The 17,836-nt window shown below is 46.2% G+C and overlaps 1 protein-coding gene across 3 annotated transcripts in view; it reads left to right on the top strand.

The window, feature by feature from the left end:
• Positions 1-17,836, top strand: part of CTIF (cap binding complex dependent translation initiation factor) — a 147,439-nt gene that overhangs the window by 31,197 nt on the left and 98,406 nt on the right. For 2 of the 3 annotated variants that reach the window (XM_063179581.1, XM_063179580.1), the window contains exons 4-6: positions 9,114-9,236; positions 13,183-13,256; positions 14,087-14,191. In XM_063179581.1, coding sequence (XP_063035651.1) covers positions 9,114-9,236; positions 13,183-13,256; positions 14,087-14,191 — 302 coding nt within the window. The remainder of the gene's footprint in view (positions 1-9,113; positions 9,237-13,182; positions 13,257-14,086; positions 14,192-17,836) is intronic. The other variant, XM_063179582.1, reaches the window with a different exon arrangement.

Here is a 17,836-nt window from a genome sequence, read left to right as displayed (position 1 = left end):
CCTGTGTTTGGGCTCTCTCCCAGCCTGCAGCAGAGCTAGTAATTATCTCTCTCCATGTTTGGCTTCCTTTAACTGTGAGTAACAAATTTTCCTTGGCACCAAAGAGGAGCTGCAAGCTATTGTTCCTCTGTCCAGGCAAGCATTTCTCTCACTGCCACTGATATATGAGTTAAACACTGCTGGTGAGGACCAAGTGCAGTTTCTTACCATTCCTGGCTGTTTTCACAAAAAAAAAAATCTTTTGATATTAAAAAAAAAAAAAAAAAAAAAAAAGCAATTACTATGATTCTTGTCCTGAATTAAAATTATCAATCACTTTTCAAACCTGCTAAGGAAGAAGCCAGCTAATTATTTCCCAATGGAGGAAGGGGTTGTGTTTTGGGGGTGTTTTTTTTTGTTTCGTTTGGTTTCAGTTGTTTTTTTTTTGTTTGTTTGTTTGTGTTGGGTTTGTTTTTTTTTTTTCTGTGATGGAGGTATTTTGTTGCAATTTTTTATGTATTTGAGAGACTTGGGCAGGAAATGGAATTCCTAATTTTCCTATTGTGTTTCCAGCTGAGATCTCTGCATTGCCAGTCGTACTTGAAAAATACTTGGATGAGAGATTTCTGCTGGCTTCAGCTAATGTGAAAATGTGGGTTATATATCAGTGACCATGGTATGCCTCACGTGGCCATCAAAAAGGGCATTTATATGGAAATCTGGGTTAGTCCTAGAAATATATTCAGCATGTGGTTCATTTTCTATGAAGACAGAGTAGTCCAGTCTTGCTTTTTCAGAAGTAATTGGCTTCCTAAAGGTTATGGGGAAACCTAGAGAGAAGATGACTTTCCCATGCCTGAAAAATCCCTCTATGCATCCCTGAGTACTTTGAAATTCTGGGTTATATGATCCAGCAAGGTAAAGAAAAATAAAAGAAAGATTTTTGTGTGTGTGTGTGTGTGTGTGTGTAATGCATTTTTATATAGGATCTGTGTACGTAAGCATCTACTGGTTGTTGTACAAGTGAGGGGGTTGGAGCAATTTCTGAATAATATACAATACAAGGGTAAAAATGAAGTGGTTTTACCCTTCATTTTAAAGTGTTTTCACCTTCATTAAAAATGAAGGTAAAAACAGTCCAGGATATTACTAAATTGCTGGTTTCTGATGTTGTTGGCTGTCTCTGGAAAAGAGCACCCAGACTTGTCCTGCTCTTGCACTACTTGGTGAGACCTGTATTAGCAGCTGTGTGAGACAGTGTCAGTTCCCCCAGGCTGGCAGAAAGGCATCCCATAAAAAGCAGTGGCTTAAAAAGAGGGAAAATTCCCCCTGAAACCTCCTGGTCTTTCCAGTTCTTGGGCAGGTGACTGTGAGAAGATGGTCTGCTCATGGAGGAATCTCATGAGATACATTTTGTGAACTCATGTGCTGAGAAAATCCTGGTCTCACAATTACATTCAGCTCATCTGTAATTCTTGTTTCCTGCAGGGATCTCTCTGTTTGCTGCATGGTGTGGCCATGTTCCACTAAACCCCTGAAAGTTTGCCAGGTCTCACCACGTGTGAGCCTCTGGGGCAAAGACCAGGTACTCAAAATATTCTTTGAGCACCTTACTGCCTCTGCAAAGAGGAAGGTTTAGATAATGGAATAATTTTAAACTCTTTTATGTTTGGATTTTTTTTTTCTTCCCCAAAAAGAGCCAGTGGGAAGTTTTTATATAATACTTTATTTGCATTCCCCTTGTGAGGCTGTGGCAAGTAGGAAGCTCTTTGATATATTTCTGAGAGCAATTCATTAAGAAAAAAAATCTGGTATGGTGCATATTGAGGGATCCAGCAAAGCTCCTGGTACATGAAAGGCCTGGCAGGAACTGCATCCCAGGCTCCCCTTATGTAAAAGGCATTAACAAAAACCAGAACAACTCTGCGGGTTTGTGCCATTTCTCCAGGCGGCGGGAGAGGGAGAGCTGAAAATCCTCCTTCCTGGCCAAGTCCCTCCCTCCCCCATGGTGGCTGGCTGTCACCCATCAGCACCAAGGAAAAACCTGTGTTTTTGGAGGAAACAGGACGTGCTTGCATCCCACTGCTTGTGTCCCTGCCCCACCAGGTGCAGCAGGAGCTCGGCACAGGGTCTGAGCCCTCAGAGGCTTCTGCAGGTGATGGTTGTGTTGCTGATCTGCTGAGCAGGGAAGGAGCAGGCAGGGTGTGCAGATCACACCTGGTGATCCCACACCTTGCTTGTAGCACCCTTGTCCTGTCCTCCCTGAGGAGCTGGTGGTGAAGGAGATGACTTTCCCTCCTGTTAAACCAGCAGGAACAGCAGCACATGGTGGCAGGATGGGGTGGTGGGTTTGCACTCTTGGGCCTTGGCTGGAGTTCAGACTGCCTGGAGTAAAGAGCATCCCTAACTGTGCCAGCATAAGATTCTGACAAGGAGGGACAAGGGGGAATGGCTTCCCACTGAGAAGGACAGGGTTAGGTGGGATATTGGGAAGGGATTCTTGGCTGTGAGGGTGGGGAGGCCCTTGCACAGGGTGCCCAGAGCAGCTGTGGCTGCCCTTGGGTCCCTGGAAGCATCCAAGGCCAGGCTGGACAGAGCTTGGAACAGCCTCATCTAGTAGAAGGTGTCCCTGCCCATGGCAGGGGATGGAATGAGATGAGCTTTAAGGTCTTGTCATTCCATGTCCATGTCCTGCAGTCACGGCTGGAAAAGCTGCCATGCTGCCAAAGCAAAGGCAATAGGAGGTGAGGGGCAATGTGTGAAGGCTGTCTCTTGTGTAACAGCAGATTGCAGTGCACAGAGGAGCTCAGTTTTAGTGGAGAGTGGGAAAATCAAATTATCTGTGCAGATTTTTTTCTTTCACAGTTCCAGAAAATTTTCTTTTTCAGGCATCAGTGCTGCTTGACTTCCTGGGATCAGCCTCCAGGAGATCCTGCCTGGTGGATGCTGCAGAAGCAGGTGGGAAGGGATCATGGTCTGGGACAGGGGACATGTCACTGGGTCCAGATTAACTGAAGTTAGCAGTGAAGTTGTCCTGCTGGCTTAAATCCAGTGACATCAGCAGGCAGCTTGTAATGCCCCAAATTCTTGGCTGACCAGATAGGGCTGGAGAGACAGTGGATTGGCAGGGTCTCCTGACTAAATTCGAATTCATTTTCCCTGGACTGGTGGACAGCCTGTGTCTCACTTGAGTTGCCTGTCCTTGGGTCCAGATCTGAAAGAAAACAAGAGGGATGACTCTGGAAAGCCTTTTAGAAATTACAGAATGTTAAGGGGATGGGAATGGAGGTTAAAAATCACCCACCTGCCATAGGCAGGGACACCTTCCACTGGAACAGGTTGCTCAGGGCCTTATGTGCTATGAGCACTGCCAGGCTTGGGGCATCCACAGCCTCTCTGGGCAGCCTCAGGCAGTCTTACCACCCTCACAGTGAAAACATTCTTCCTAATATCCTGTCTAAATTTCCCCTCTGTCAATTTGTACCCATTACTCCCTGTCCTGTCACTATAGTTGTTGATGCAGAGTCCCTCTCCAGCTTCCCTTTAGACTTTCTTCAGATACTGGAAGGTGCTGCGAGGTCTGCACACAACCTTCTCTTCTCCAGGCTAAACAGTCCCAACTTTCTCAGCCTGTCTTTACAGGTGAGGTGCTCCAGTCCTTTTATCACTCTCATGGTCTCCTTTGGACTTGTTCCAACAGTTCCATGTTTGGGGAATACATTTGGGGTTCTCCATCTTATTGGCCTGCTCATATCGTAGGCCAGGGCCAGTTCGTACAATGAACTCAGCTGAGGTTGTCCACCATGCCGAGGATGTGTTGTGGCAGGTGGATGCTGGCTGATGCTGCAGACACTCATTTTGTGTTTCCAAAAGAGAAGGAGAAAGCAAGAAGAAGAAAGCAAGAGAAGGAGAAAGCAGAAGACTGGCTTTGCCAGTGAATGCATGTTGATGCATGCCTGCCTGATGGAGGAAGAAAGTAGGACTTTAGGTGGAGTGACCTGCCCATGGGCAAAGAGCAGCTCTGAGAAAACCACTCACTTTTCTGCCTGTAATTGCTGGGTGATGCCTCCTCATTTAGTGGATGCAGCCCTGCTCAGTTATGGTTGGAGAGGACTGCTGAGAAAGAAATCAAGTCCTTCAGCTAATGTGTAGGTGTAACTTTCCCTGGGACTTGGGTTTGGGTTTGGGCTTGGCCTCATGGAGCAGCAGTGCCTCATGTGAAGCAGACACCTGCTTGGGTCTCCGGAGGGAGATGTTTCACTGCCTTGCTGCCTGCTCTGGAGAATTGCTGCTGCTCACTGAGGGTGGGAGGAGGTGTCTTCTGGGCCTGGTGTCACCAGTGACTCACAGGAGAGGACATGTCACCCTCATTTTCTGTTTGGGTAAAGAAGACCAGAAGACCAGGACCTGTCTGCCCATTGTAGAGCTTCCCACACTCTTATTTTTGTGAGATTTGATTTGCCTTTGAGGTCTCCATCTTTCCAGGTTTGGGTGAATAGGTCAGTCAGTGCTGGAGCTCTGGGCAGAGAAGGGATGACGTGAGCCATTTCTTCTGAGGCTGGGACAGGGCCTTGCTGATGGGTTTCCATAGCACATCTGGAGTTCTCAGGGCCATTCTGAGAGCCCGCAGCCTTCCTCCTCTTCATCCTTGTGAGTAAATGAGCTATCTAGTACATCCTTGGCTGGCATGGCTCTTCAGTGTTGTCCAAAAAACACAACCACACAGGCCTGGTCCTTTCCCAGGTAGTCCAGAAAGATCTTGTAAGCTTAACCTCCTACTTCCAAGTCCATCAGATCAAATCCTTTGGTCCTGTATTATGACACAAGAATGGATAAAACCTTAATTTCTCTGGTGGAAGAAGGTCTCAAAGTGATATTTGGTGTCCCTTCTGCAGATTGGAGAGGGTTGGGGAAGGTTCCTACCTGGGAAGGGAAGGAACGGAGCCAAAGGGGTTGGGGCTTCTGCATCCATTTTTATAACAGTTTCTGATGTTCTTACAGCATTATGTAATACTTTGAGGAGAAAGAAGCTAGAAAGTTTACCCTACTAAGATATTTAGAGTAATCTTAGGGTTGGGGTTTTGTTGAGGTTTTTTTAAGGTGTATTTTGAGTTATTAAAATAATTAAGCCTTTGGTTTTCCCTATTAAAATTGGCGTGGTTTTTCTGGAGTAGGTCTAGGGAGGTACTTGGAGCGCAGTGCAAAAATTCTGCATAGCAGGAAGATTTGGCAGCAGCACAAGTTGGGTGTGTGAAAACCTCCACTGCAAAAAAACCTCACAAAGGGCCTTTTACACAATAGCTGTTTTCTGGTCTGACCAGGGGTAAGATCAAAGTTGAGGTACCATTTGAGGGACACCCCACAACTTGATCTAGGGATCTCCTGGGTGCAGATGTGAGACCCTTGTTATGCCGGGGGATATCTCAGAGGTTTTTGGGGGCCTGAGAACTCTGACAGCCTCCTGTTATTTTTCCTCTGGCCCACCAGAGGAAATTGAATATTGAATATTGAAATTTTTACATAGAATTGAACACGAATCCCATCCAGAATCCACTGATAACTTCAGGACACTTGGAACTTGTGCTGCTGCCAGGGTTGATCTGCATCTCCACCAGCACAGCCCACTTCACCCATACTTATCTTCACTGAGAGCAGCTACGTAGGTGATCACTGTGTTTCCATTTATGGCTTCTGCACCGGAGAAACTTATCTTCTTTTTCTGCAGATAGGATTTTCAAACTTGCACCGAAGCAGCAGAAAATATTAACTCTTGGGCTGGCAAAGGCAGCAGGATTAATTAGTTCATGCCTCAAAGAGCTCACTGCAAAGGTGAAAATTGCAGTGTAAGTGAAACATACGATTATTGCTAATTAAAATGCAAATGTTAGATTTGACAGCTAGTTTCCAAAGGAGGGCTGCTGGCAATGTGCATGAGCCTGGCTGTTCCTGAGAAGGTGCAGAGCTTGGCCAGAAGGATTGGCATAGGTTGGAGCAGCTTCTGGAATCAGTCTCTGGAGGGATGGTGTTTTCCCTCCCAGTCCCAAAGTGTGACTCAGAGGTCCCATCTCCTGCTGGTGAGTGTGGACCAGAAATGATAGGTGGAGGAGCTCAAATAAGATCTCTGAGCAAGTCTTCGAGGACTGTTTGGGGAACTGAGAGAGACTGGGAGACCCTTGGTGTTTGAAGGACACGGCAGAGTAATGGGGAATTGTGTCAGCAGGAGGCAAAGGGCAGAGATCTTTGTGCCATTACAGCTGTTTCTTCAGTGTTTGTCAGCCTTGGCAGCCAATTCTGTTCCTGCAGCATGGTGGGTTTGTTTAGCAGGAGCTGTGTGTGGAACATACACAGGATGGAGGAAGAGCAGTGCCACATCTCACCAGCGCCAAGCCATGGCTTTCTGCTGGACTCCAGCTGCCTCTGGAGTCTGGGAATGGGCTTTTATGGTCTTTCAATGATGCTGGTGAAGGGTTTTGCTGCTTGGGTGTTTTTTTAAAGAACAATCATCACCTGCATGCTCTCACCCACTCCGTGAGCATCACCCATGAGATTGGTGTGAGCAGCCCAGTTCCCACAGAAAGTCTGCAGAGAGAGTCCATTTTAGCATGAAGGAGCTTTACTGCAGGACACAAAGCCTTCAGAAGTGTGTGGGACTGTTTTTTGGGGTTGTATTTTCATTCTGGAGATTTCAGTCCCCTTCAGTAAGGTACCAGTAAAAAGTTGTTAATCTATTGCAATTGGTCAGAAATTTGGGGGAAATACTGAGCTTGGCTGTGCTGATGAGTTTGAACATGAGTGTATTCAGGCAGTTCTCAGTTGGGACTGTTAGCATCTTCAGCAGACATTTCAACAGTTTTTAATGCAGCAATTTTATTTAAAAAACAATTTGGTTTTCCATATTAGTGTCAGTGCTTGATAAAGGTGAGGAAGGTAAACAGGGTGAAAGCCCCAGGCCATGAGTTAGAGCCAGGAGACAAGCTGGTTTATTAAAATCACCTCTGATTGTGATCTAATTGGTAACTGTGTGCTGTATCCAGTGGCTTTTCTTGGTGAGCATTGATGTATGGCGATACCAATATTCTCGTTTCTCACAACAGCTGTGTTTCTGGAATTTGCAACATCTTGGATTGTCTGCAGAAAACCGCTCCTAAAGGATAGGTCTACTGAATATTAATGAACAGTTTTTATTTTCAGTGTGTCTTTCAAAGCAAAAGGTGCATGTGCTGACCTGCAGCATTTGGCACAGAAATCTTGTGTGTGTATGTGAACAAGATGTTCAGTGTGGAGGATACAATTAATCCTTCAAACATCAAGCATGAGGGTGCATTTCTCCCAACCACCTTTTCAGCTGGTGCACATATTTCCCATGTCAAAGGAGGTATTTCTCACTTCTCAGGATCCTACAAGGTTGGCTCTTCTCCAGGCCTTCCTGAAGTGATCTGCCTGATATCCACCACGGTTTTTATCCCTTCATGCCAATTGAACAACTCCTTTTGTGCCATTTGGTATTTCTCAGCCATTGGGAGATTTGGGTCAGGGTGTGGTAAGAAGGGAAGAAGAAGGTGTTTTAACTGTCAGTGGAAATAACCACAACCTTTCCGATTTCATTTATCTACAACTTGAAAACCAGGTAATTGCCTCTTTTAAAGTCAATACCACAATGTATTTGAACTTGCATGAAACTTACTGGGTTGTAGGGTGCAGAATGTCCAGCTGGAGTGATGCAGAAACCAGCACTGGAGTGTTTTGCTTCCAATTCCTTGTGTTGGATGAACACTTCCATATTTCATGTGCATCAAGGTCCATGTGGGACCAGTGGGTAACATCACCTTAGACAGTTCAGATTCTGCTGTGCAGTTGTCTGCCTGCCTCATCCAAATCAGGTGGCAGTGGTGGAGCTGGGACCTGGTCTGTGCCCTGGACTTGGCTGTTGTGTTCAAAAGCAGTTTGAGTGGTGAATCCTTTTGATTTGAGGCTTTGAAGGCTGAGGTGGCCCTGCCCTTGCCTTAGCCCATGGCAGTGTCTGCAGGAGCTCGTGTAGCCCCATGAGAACATCTGAGACATGAGAAACCCTCTTGAAGCTCTCAGCTCTCAACCAGTCCTAAAACACAGGCTTCCCTTTGTATTTCCCAGATTTCAGAGTACTTGGAAGAGTTGAATATTCCGCACTTGGTGGTGTCATGGGGTTTTAATAATTTTAGGTCGCTTCAGAAGTCTTTCCTAAGTCTCTGAGCAAAGCTTTTGGAGCAATTGCCATGACAATATCCACCTTTCTCCCTAGAGACCTTGTGGGGTGTTTGGGTAGAGCTGGTCAGGTGAGTTATTCTGGTTTTCACATGAGTCATTATGCCTTGAGGGCTGAACAAGAAACCTGCAGTTTACTTGACAGCACAACAAGCAGAGAATAAAGGAGAACATCAGGCACAGCTCCTTAAGAGACAAAAATAGTTATTTGTGTAATGAGTCTCCTGGCGAACTGCAAGAGTCCTCAGCCGTGTGAATAACTGGACTCCAACAGTGGGGAAACTGACTGAGAAGTTTATTTGGGCCTGGGAGGGGAATGGAATGGAATGGAGTGGAATGGAATGGAGTGGAATGGAATGGAATGGAATGGAATGGAATGGAATGGAATGGAATGGAATGGAATGGAATGGAATGGAATGGAATGGAATGGAATGGAATGGAATGTTTCAGCTGGGAGGTATCCAACCATTATCCAGTCCAACTGCACGCTCATTTCAGGGCTGATCAGAAGTTAAAGGGTGTTATTAAGGACATTGTCCAAATGCCCTTCAGCAGCTTTACAGGATGTGGGGTTGGTGAATATGCATAGTTAATACTCATGAAGATAGAGAAGGTAAGTGTTATTTTTCCCCATGCATACACTAGAGCACTAGGGCCAGATCTTACCCTCATTAGAGATTCCCACAGTGTCATCCCTTTGCAATCTGTAAATAGAACATGTTAAAGGAGTCAGAGGAAGCCCCACAGTCAGGATTCTGGTCACAGGCATGGTTTTGTAGGTGCAGGCACGAGTGGCCTGGGAGCTGGAGCCCTCCTGTTCCGTCAGGTCGGTGGTTTTGGAGCGTGTGGGATGGAGTGGCCCTTGACTAAAGCAACCTGTTTGTTGTTTTCAGGAAGAGTGGGATCACAGCAGCAGTGGGAGCACAGGATCCCGGCCGGGGTCGAGCTCCAGGCAGGGCTCTGGATCCAGGTCTGGCAGCCACAGGAGAAGCAGCCAGTTCAGGCATTCAGCCAAGGTACACCTGGTGGAGGTGCTGGAGCTGTGTCCCCTGCTTGCTGCTTCTTGGAGGCATCCCCCTCACGCCTGTTTGTGGTGTGTGTCACACAAAGTGTGGGTGCATGTCAGCTGGGAAGGGCACTGCAGAGACCTGTTTAATTCACTCATGGTGTGTGACCCACTGAGGTGTGCTGGTTGCCTTAGCTTTGGGAAAGAAGTCCCTAGTCAGCTGATTAAGTGCAAAGGAAATCAGGGATTTTTTCAGTATTTGAAGTCTTGGAGTATTTCAGTTCTGAGAAATCAAGAGATGTCTGTAATGATTTGCTGTCAGGTCTTCATTAGAAGTTGAAGGATGAGTGGGCAGCACATTGATGGTGTTAAATGGTGACCTTAAGTCCAGCTGCTTTCTGTGTGAGCTGTCTGCAGGGCTGTGTGGGAAGTCACCTTCCTACCCTGCAAAAGACTTTAAGAATTAACTTTTTATATGGGTATAGGTCCATCTACACCTTGAACTGAGACAGGGAACCATTCCTGTTAGTTTCAGTCAGCCTATGCCCTGTCTTCTCTTGGAGTTGCTCTCCTTTATGCACATGTCAGTGCCAGAAGTGGATGGCAGACTCTGAGGTTTGGAACCAGTGGTCAAAGTCCTGGTCCATTCATCCATTTCATCCTCCTGAAGATCTTGAGGAAATAGCTTTTCTTCTGAGTCATGCTGTGGTGGGAGAGGACCCACAGAACCAGGCTGTATCTGGAAAGTGATGGTCCTTTCTGGTGGGAATGAGACTCAACATATCCTTACCTCTTTGAGCAGGGATAATACTGTCTTCCTCAAAATTTCTATATTTTTGTCTGTATTTTTCACATGACAACTTGCGGTTTTCAACAAGGAAGCCCTGAATTGGAGCCTTTTCAGACAGTTCAGTATCTATCTCATCTTTTTTTATTTTCTACCAAAGTGCAGCCAGGGGTTGTAGGCAGCTGAGAAGGAGGAAAAGTGGGGGAAGCTCCTCAAGCTCAGAACTGAAAAATGCTTAAGTAATACATGGCACAGGATAATCTCTGAATTTATAGCAGGGACCCAGGCGGCAACTTGGTGTTGTTCTGTGTGCAGTGATGATTTAACCTGGTTGCAATTGTGCAGCAAAGGGCATGATTTCCTATTTGTTTTCTGGAGGATGGTAACGAGGAGCAGCGAGAGGTGGGACGCTGAGCCGGGCTTTCTAAAGCTGCTGTGTGCATGCAAATGCTGACTTTGTGGGGAATTTGCTGAAGCTGCATGCATGGTAAACAGCCAGAGTCCACGTGGGCCCGTCCCTGTTTGTGTGGGCAGCTCCAGGGACTGGGCAGCAGTGGATGGAGGTCATGTGTGCTCACGGGGGCAGGAGGACAGAGGTTGTGGATGTACATTTAAACCAGATTGTGTGCAGGATCTGATTTACTGGATGTCTCATCTCTCAAGTACTGGTGTTACTCGTGAAAGCGTCTCTCTCAATTATCATTCCGAGTGAATTAATTAATTTTCAGCTGTACTAACTCCTTCTCAGTGAAAAAGATTATCTAAAGCTGAGGGTTGGGTCACTGGGAGCTTCATGTTAAAATTGCTGATGGTTATAATTGCAGTCCTGGGGGGACTGACAGCAAGTCACTGCTTTTCTTAAATACATGCCATTTTTAATCTTTTTTTATACCTGGATTTGAAAATTGGCTTTTTGAAGTCTTATTATTAAGTCTTGGCATTGTGCTGTGAGCATTTTAGTAAGCTCCCTGCAGCCCAGGGCTGCAAGGCTGCTCCCTGTCCTGTGAGCTGACACAGAGACTGATTCTAAAGACAGGTCATAGAGGACCAGAAGGGTGTCTTGAAATGGCCACAGTGACTCAGGACTTAATGACAAGGTGTGCTATCACTAGGCTCTTTTTGGCAGCATTTATGGAGTCTGGCTGATGCTTGGAGTGTCTCCAGGAGGTTATGGGACATCTCCTAGGAGGACCAGGTCTGGGTGAGAGTGTCCAGCTGCTGCCTCGGACCTGCCTGACCTCCTCAACACCTGAAATGGATTTGTCTCTTCTTTGTGTATAAGCTGTGATAACCTGCACATGTGTGCTTCCATTATACTGCATTTGGATGCTTATAAGGATTTAAGAAACTAATTCCTCTCCTTAGTGGGAGAAAATCGTGCTTACATTTGCCTAAAATAAAAAGCTCATCTTCTTCTGTAACTTATCACAGGAGTTATGTATTTCTGGTAATTTGTTTCTGAGCAGAGACATGTCAACTTGCAGATCCCCAGGGGTTAAAATCATAATCCATAAACCCCTTGGAGGAGACTAAAAAGGGAGCAGTGTGTCTGTGTTTGGAGTTTCTGGTGTTTAAATTGGTTGTGCTGGAAATGACTGCAGAATGTAACCATCTGTTCACTAAGGACATGTGTCCTGACATTGGTTGGGAAAGCGTTGCTCAATTTGTGAGCAGATTGAGCTCTGGGACTTCATTAAGAAATGGTCACATTTTTTTGTGAGTTTATAATGTCTTAGTTAATATTAATAATACTTAAAAATGACAGAAGGTTTATGACGGGGAGAGATGGAATCCACATTCTCTAGCATGTATTTTGCCGGAGTGGGACCATTTGGACTGAGTTGCTTAAATAGTCTGAATATGTGCAAGATTATGAGTAATCTGAACAAGAAATGTTGTGGGGAAAATTGGTTAATATGGACTCCTAATTTGCAATGCATTCAATCCGTCCAGACTGAGTCAAGTCTGATTTCTTGAATGGTCTTGAATGGCAAAATCCAACCTGCTTTACTTCACCTGTAAAGGGTGGAGGGGGCAGCCCTCTTTGTGCAGGGAGGGCATGTGAGGGTTGATGACTGTGAAGGGGCTTTGAGTAACATATGTGAGGTCTTTGCTTTAGACGATCGTGCTTTGGGTTGTCCATTTTGACAAAAGCAGCTGCCTGCACAGGAAGATTCAAGGTGTTTCACATCTGGCTGGAGATTCCTTATAATGCCCATGGGGAAGGGCTCTGGGGGTGCTGGTGCCAGGGGCAGGACACGAGCCCAGGGTGCCCCGGGGGCAGGAGGCCAATGGCCCCTGGGCTGTCCCAGCCAGGCTGTGACACAGCCCCAGGGCAGGGCCCGTCCCTGTGCCGGCCCTGCTGAGGCACCTCCAGTGCTGGGGACAGCTCTGGGCCCTCAGCAGAGGAGAGACACCGAGGGTCTGGAGCGTGTCCAGGGCAGGGAACGGAGCTGGGAAGGGGCTGGAGCCCCAGGAGAGGCTGAGGGAGCTGGGAAGGGGCTGAGCCTGGAGCAAAGGAGGCTCAGGGGGGCCCTTGTGGCTCTGCACAGCTCCTGACAGGAGGGGACAGCCGGGGGGAACAGGGACAGGAGCAGAGGGAACGGCCTCAGGCTGGGCCAGGGCAGGCTCAGGGTGGACATGAGGAGGAATTTTGTTATGGAAAGGATTGTTAAGCCTTGGAACAGGCTGCCCAGGGCATTGGTGGAGTCCCCATTCCTGGAAGTGTTCAAGGAACGCCTGGATATGGCACTCAGTGCTCTGGGCTGGGTGACAGGTGGGGATCAGGCACAGGTTGGACGCAGTCTTGGAGGTCATTTCCAACCTAAATGATTTTGTGAATCTGTGCCTGGCCCCTGGACTTTGGTGGGTCGTGCTTGTCGACATGGGGCAGGAGGACAGGGCTGGAGTCAGAGCTGAGCTTGTGCATTTTCTGCTCTGTGTTGTGCACAGCTCTGTGTCCCCAAGGCTGACACTGTCACTCACTCCTTGCCTTCATGGTGCACTTGTGCAGCAGTTGAGGGGTCTCTGCATTGCATGGATTCACTCAGGAACACAGGATCCCTTGTGCAGAGCCAAGACACCTCCGTGGCTGGTGGGAGAGGCTGTGCCCTGGTCAGGATAGCTCCATGTGCCTCCTGACAAGTAACCACCTTTCCATCTCTCCTAGAATGGCAACAAGGAGAGCAACCTTGACATGCTGGGCACAGACATCTGGGCTGCCAACACCTTTGACTCCTTCAGGTAAGCTGGTTTTAAATTGCTTTAAGGGAGGGTGGACTTTTAGGATGGACCATGCATGGTCTTAGCCCTTGCTGGTATGTCCATCCTGCTGGTACCCAGGCACCAGAGAATACCCTGGTAAGGCTGACATCACTGCTTCTCCTCCTCCCCATCCCCAATTAGCCTGTAGCACCAAGCACAGTCTATTTAAAGCATCCCGTGTGATTTGGAGCGGCCACTGGATGGGTTTGCAGTCCAAACACCTGAAACCAGTACCAGTACAATTACTTTTAGTCACCCCAGAACTGCACAGGCAAGACTTGAGTCAGCTCTGAGCTGCTGCTTTGGCATTTTACTCTCCCATTAGTTGGAGGAACCATTATGTGTTGGCTTCTTAACTGCTGGGAAGAACACTTCAGCTGCTGTCTCAGTGAAAGCAGTGAAATATCCTTCCTGTCCAGTTTTATGCATAATCTGCATAATCTTGAGTCACTGGAGCAGACAGGTTGTGCAGGACCAGAGAGAAAGTCATTTCATGGACCTGTTGCAATACCCTCTTGGTACAGAGAGCGAGTATATCTTGCAGGGTGTCTTCTGTATCAAAATTAGAGGCTTAGATCAAGCCCCAAGAGCTCCTCAGCATACCTAAAAAACAAGAAAAAATGAAAAGAGATGCATGAGTGTGAAGGTTGGATGCTCACATCCACATGCTCTGCAGCAGGGAGTGGTGCTTCCAGAAATGCCAGCTTTCCTTGTCTGCAGGCTCCAGTGTGCCCTCTGCTCCTCAGCTCAGTGGTGTTTAATTAGTAGTGGACTTCCTTTCTCTGTTTTTCCCTGTTTTTCTCTCCTAGTGGTGCAACGTGGGACTTGCAGCCTGAAAAACTAGATTTCACCCAGTTTCACAGAAAGCTGCGAAACACCTCCAAACACCCATTGCCTCACATAGACAGAGAAGGGTGAGTGCTGTGTCTGCAATACTGTGCTCTCCAGGAAGGTCAATAACTTCTCCCTTGCTCTAGGAGCTCTGGCTTGGTGGCACACCTCACACAGAGGACATGGGAAGAAGCACTGGACTGTTCAGAGAGTTTGAGTGCCATGATCAGTCTGTCTGGCTCCTCTGTCATCCAGTTCTGAGCTGGGGCAGAGTTCTTCTCTGTATTTTTGCATTGACTGGTACATCTCAGTGTTTAAATAACTCTGGATCCAAGTCCTAGATCCCGGTGTTCTAAATTTAGACATCTCTGGATATTGGAGGAAAGATCCTGGCTTAGTGCTGACCTGGTTACAGTTGCTGTGAATGACACTGTTCTTCCCAGCAAGAGTTCAGGGAAGGAGAGAGCATCAATGTGTTTCATAAAACTGTGAAAACATTCAACAGCTCCCTTTGGTTGTGACAGCCTACACAGGTTTCCCTGGTATTTCTGGATTCCTTACTGGTTGTTGGTTGGTCAAACCAAGTAAATGTGTGCTGCACCACGTGGCTCACCAGCGTTGCCCAGATGGGAATCACCATTTCCCTGCAGGTTCTCTGCAGATGGAGAAACAATCACTCCCACTCAGGAGGGTGCAGCCAGGTAGGAGCTGGGCTCTTCTGCCCTGTAACAAATGACAGGATAAGGGTAAAGGCCTCACATTGCATATGGGGATGTGTAGATTGGATGTTAGGAACAGTTTCTTCATGAAAAGGATTGTCCAGGCCTGGCACATCTGCCCAGGGCAGGGATGGATTTGCCATCCCTGAAGAGGTTTAAAAACCATATGGATGTGGCACTTGGGGACACTGGTCAGTGGTGCCCTTGGCAGGCCAAGGGAATGCTTGGACTTGGTGCTCCCGAAGGTCTTTTCCAACCATAACAATTCCATGATTCTATAGATCGAGTTTTCCTTATGCTATCACTCAGAGCATAGAGGAAGGAAAAAATTAGAACAGGTCTAAAAGATGGGGTTGCAGCTGATGTTCCATCACTGCCATGTTGTTTGCACGAATGGAAATCTTCTCTTGGAGATATTTTTATGCTGATAATTTGGTTTTGCCAAATTACTGGCCAATGCCATATGCCTGGTCTGTACATCTTGTTTAGAAGACAAGTTTAGAATTGTTATTAGAACAGTTGATTGGAAACAATTAGAAACATCCAGCCAGGCCAGAAATCCCATACCAGCCCAGGCTCAGCATCTGCAGTAAGCTCCTGTACCATACAGGGACAGGAAGACTCAGACAACCTTTTTTTCTGCTCTGTAAGGTATACTGCAGATTTATAAAGAGCAATTTTCAGAACATTTGGAACAACACAACACTAAATTTCTAAGTCACAAAGTCTCTTAGTCAAGTTCAATCCGATTTTTTCATATGAGTTTGAAAAATGGGATGAAGGGGCCCAATGTAAAATAAGATATAATGTGCTTCCTCTGTAAAAAAAGATATAATATGCTCCATGGTTGATGGCACTTGCCAAGTGATCCTGTCAGTGACAGCTGCTGCAGAGAGGATGGAGCAGGGTTGTTGTTGTGTTTTTCCTCTGGTTCTTATGTATTGTGAATGCCCACATTGCAAACAGGTAGAGGAGGCAGTGTGGAGGTGAGATATTTAATCACTCCTAAATGTTGCAGCTGTTAAAGTGGAGTAAAAATTATTTTATCTGCAGAAAAGTTAAGCAGATGCTATCAGCATAAAACAGTGCATGTTCCAAAATGCATGCCATGTAAGTAACCTGGCTAGGACAGAGGAAGCACAAAGAAAGACAAAATTGTTCTTACTTTTTTGGTTTCTAAAGCTGACTGTATTGTGCATTCATCAGCTCTCCGTGGTGAATCTGTGCCGAGATTCAGCTTGCTGAGCCTCCATGAATCTCCACCTGCTAGCTAGGCATTTTCCCCTCTTGCTTGAATGGGAAGCTTTTTTAAAAAATTTAGCTGTGCAGTGAAAAAAATAATAGGGGGAAAAAAAGGGACTATGCTGTTCAGTGTGTGTTTTCAACACTAAAAGAACCATTTTATTCCTCAGTCTGATCAGTTGCCCAAGGCTGGCCATGGAGTTGCATCCAGTTGTGTGACCTCAAGTGACTTTTGGTTGGGTGAAGCGTTTTCCTCCAAGGAGACACCTGCTTTTACAGGGAGATGCTGTTTGGTGGCATGCTGAATAATCACAAGTGGAACAGTTTAGAAAAAGCAGGGAGCTGTGCTGTGTTTCTGACCTGAATTCATCTGGATTTAATTTCCAGTGCTAGCTCTTGCTCTGCTTGTACTCTTCCAGATCAAACATCCTTTTGTAGCTGGTATTTTCTCTTCGTTCCAGGTATCTCCCAAGCACATGTATCACTTGAGTTTTTCAGGTGCTCTAAGGAATTTCCCTGTGGCCTCTTTGAAACGCAGCTGCCAGCACTGCCTGTGGTCCTGTAGCTGGGGTTCAGCCATGCTGTCTTCAGAGGAAAGCTGCCTTCTTCCCCCTAATCCCTGTCTCCTCTTCATCCCTGTGCCTTTTTGCCACAGTTCAGCATCAGAAATTCAGCCTGGGACAGTCCCCACCCTTTTCAGATGACCTTTTCCTACAATACACTTGTGTTCTGCACTGCAGCTGGCATGGTTTGTACCCAGATGTGTGACATGATTTTTCTCATCTATATGAATATATAGATATAAATATTTTTTCAGATGTGTGCTTCTGTTATGTGTATGCACACTATTTTTTTGCCTTTGTAAGTCAGTCAGAATTTCATTTATGATGGAAAGTCAATTATTGAGCACCTCTGATTTCCAGTAAATACAGAATCACAGAATGGTTTGGGTTGGAAAGGATCTTCAAGATCACCTAGTCCAGCCCCCCTGCCATGGTCAGAGATACCTTTTACTAAACCAGGGTTCTCAAGTTGATTAGGGTTAATTAAATTGCTTCCCTTCAGTTTGCTGGATTTTGAGCCTGGTACTTCAGCATGTGCCATTTTTCTCAATTTTTTTCTCCCATTTTCTCTAATTCCAAGATCTGTTTATCTCTGACTTCTAGGCACTGATTACCTGAGTCTGCTGCTACCAAAGTCTCTGCTGTATCTTATTTAACAGTATCTTGCTTCTAACTGACAAAAAAATATTTATCATTCTTGCATAATGAGGAAAGACCATCTCTGTTGTTTGTGAACATAGAAGGATGATAATTATTGACAATTTCTTTCTTTTTCTGTATCATCATCTTTGCGCCAAACTGGTAGTTATCTTTGAATTGTTTTTTTCATTTCTTATTCCAAGAAAGTCCTTCAGCTGCCAATTCTATGTATGGTGTGTGAGTGCTTGACTTCTCATCCCAATTTCTTTGTCTTTCAAATTGTCTGTTTATATTTATATTGATTGCTGCTTCCTGTCTGAGGTGTGTGTTTGCTGATTTTCAACACCTTTCTCATCAGGGGAGCTGGAGCTCCCGTGGAGACCAGCAAATGAGCAGTGCTTCAAAGGAAACGTTTTTCATTACTCTCTTTGTGCTCTCATTTCTGCTGTCCAGGTGGGCTGTGCTTTCAGTTTTGTTTGGTCTGGGCTCAGGACCGCCTTTGGTTTTCTCACTGCTGCTACTACCAAAAGTGTTTGCAAGCTGTGGCAGATGGTGCAGGTGGAGA

Source organism: Melospiza melodia, chromosome Z (assembly GCF_035770615.1).
Source record: "Melospiza melodia melodia isolate bMelMel2 chromosome Z, bMelMel2.pri, whole genome shotgun sequence".
NCBI lineage: Eukaryota > Metazoa > Chordata > Aves > Passeriformes > Passerellidae > Melospiza > Melospiza melodia.
Note: the sequence above shows the minus strand (reverse complement) of the source record. Positions and strands in the feature narration are given on the sequence as shown.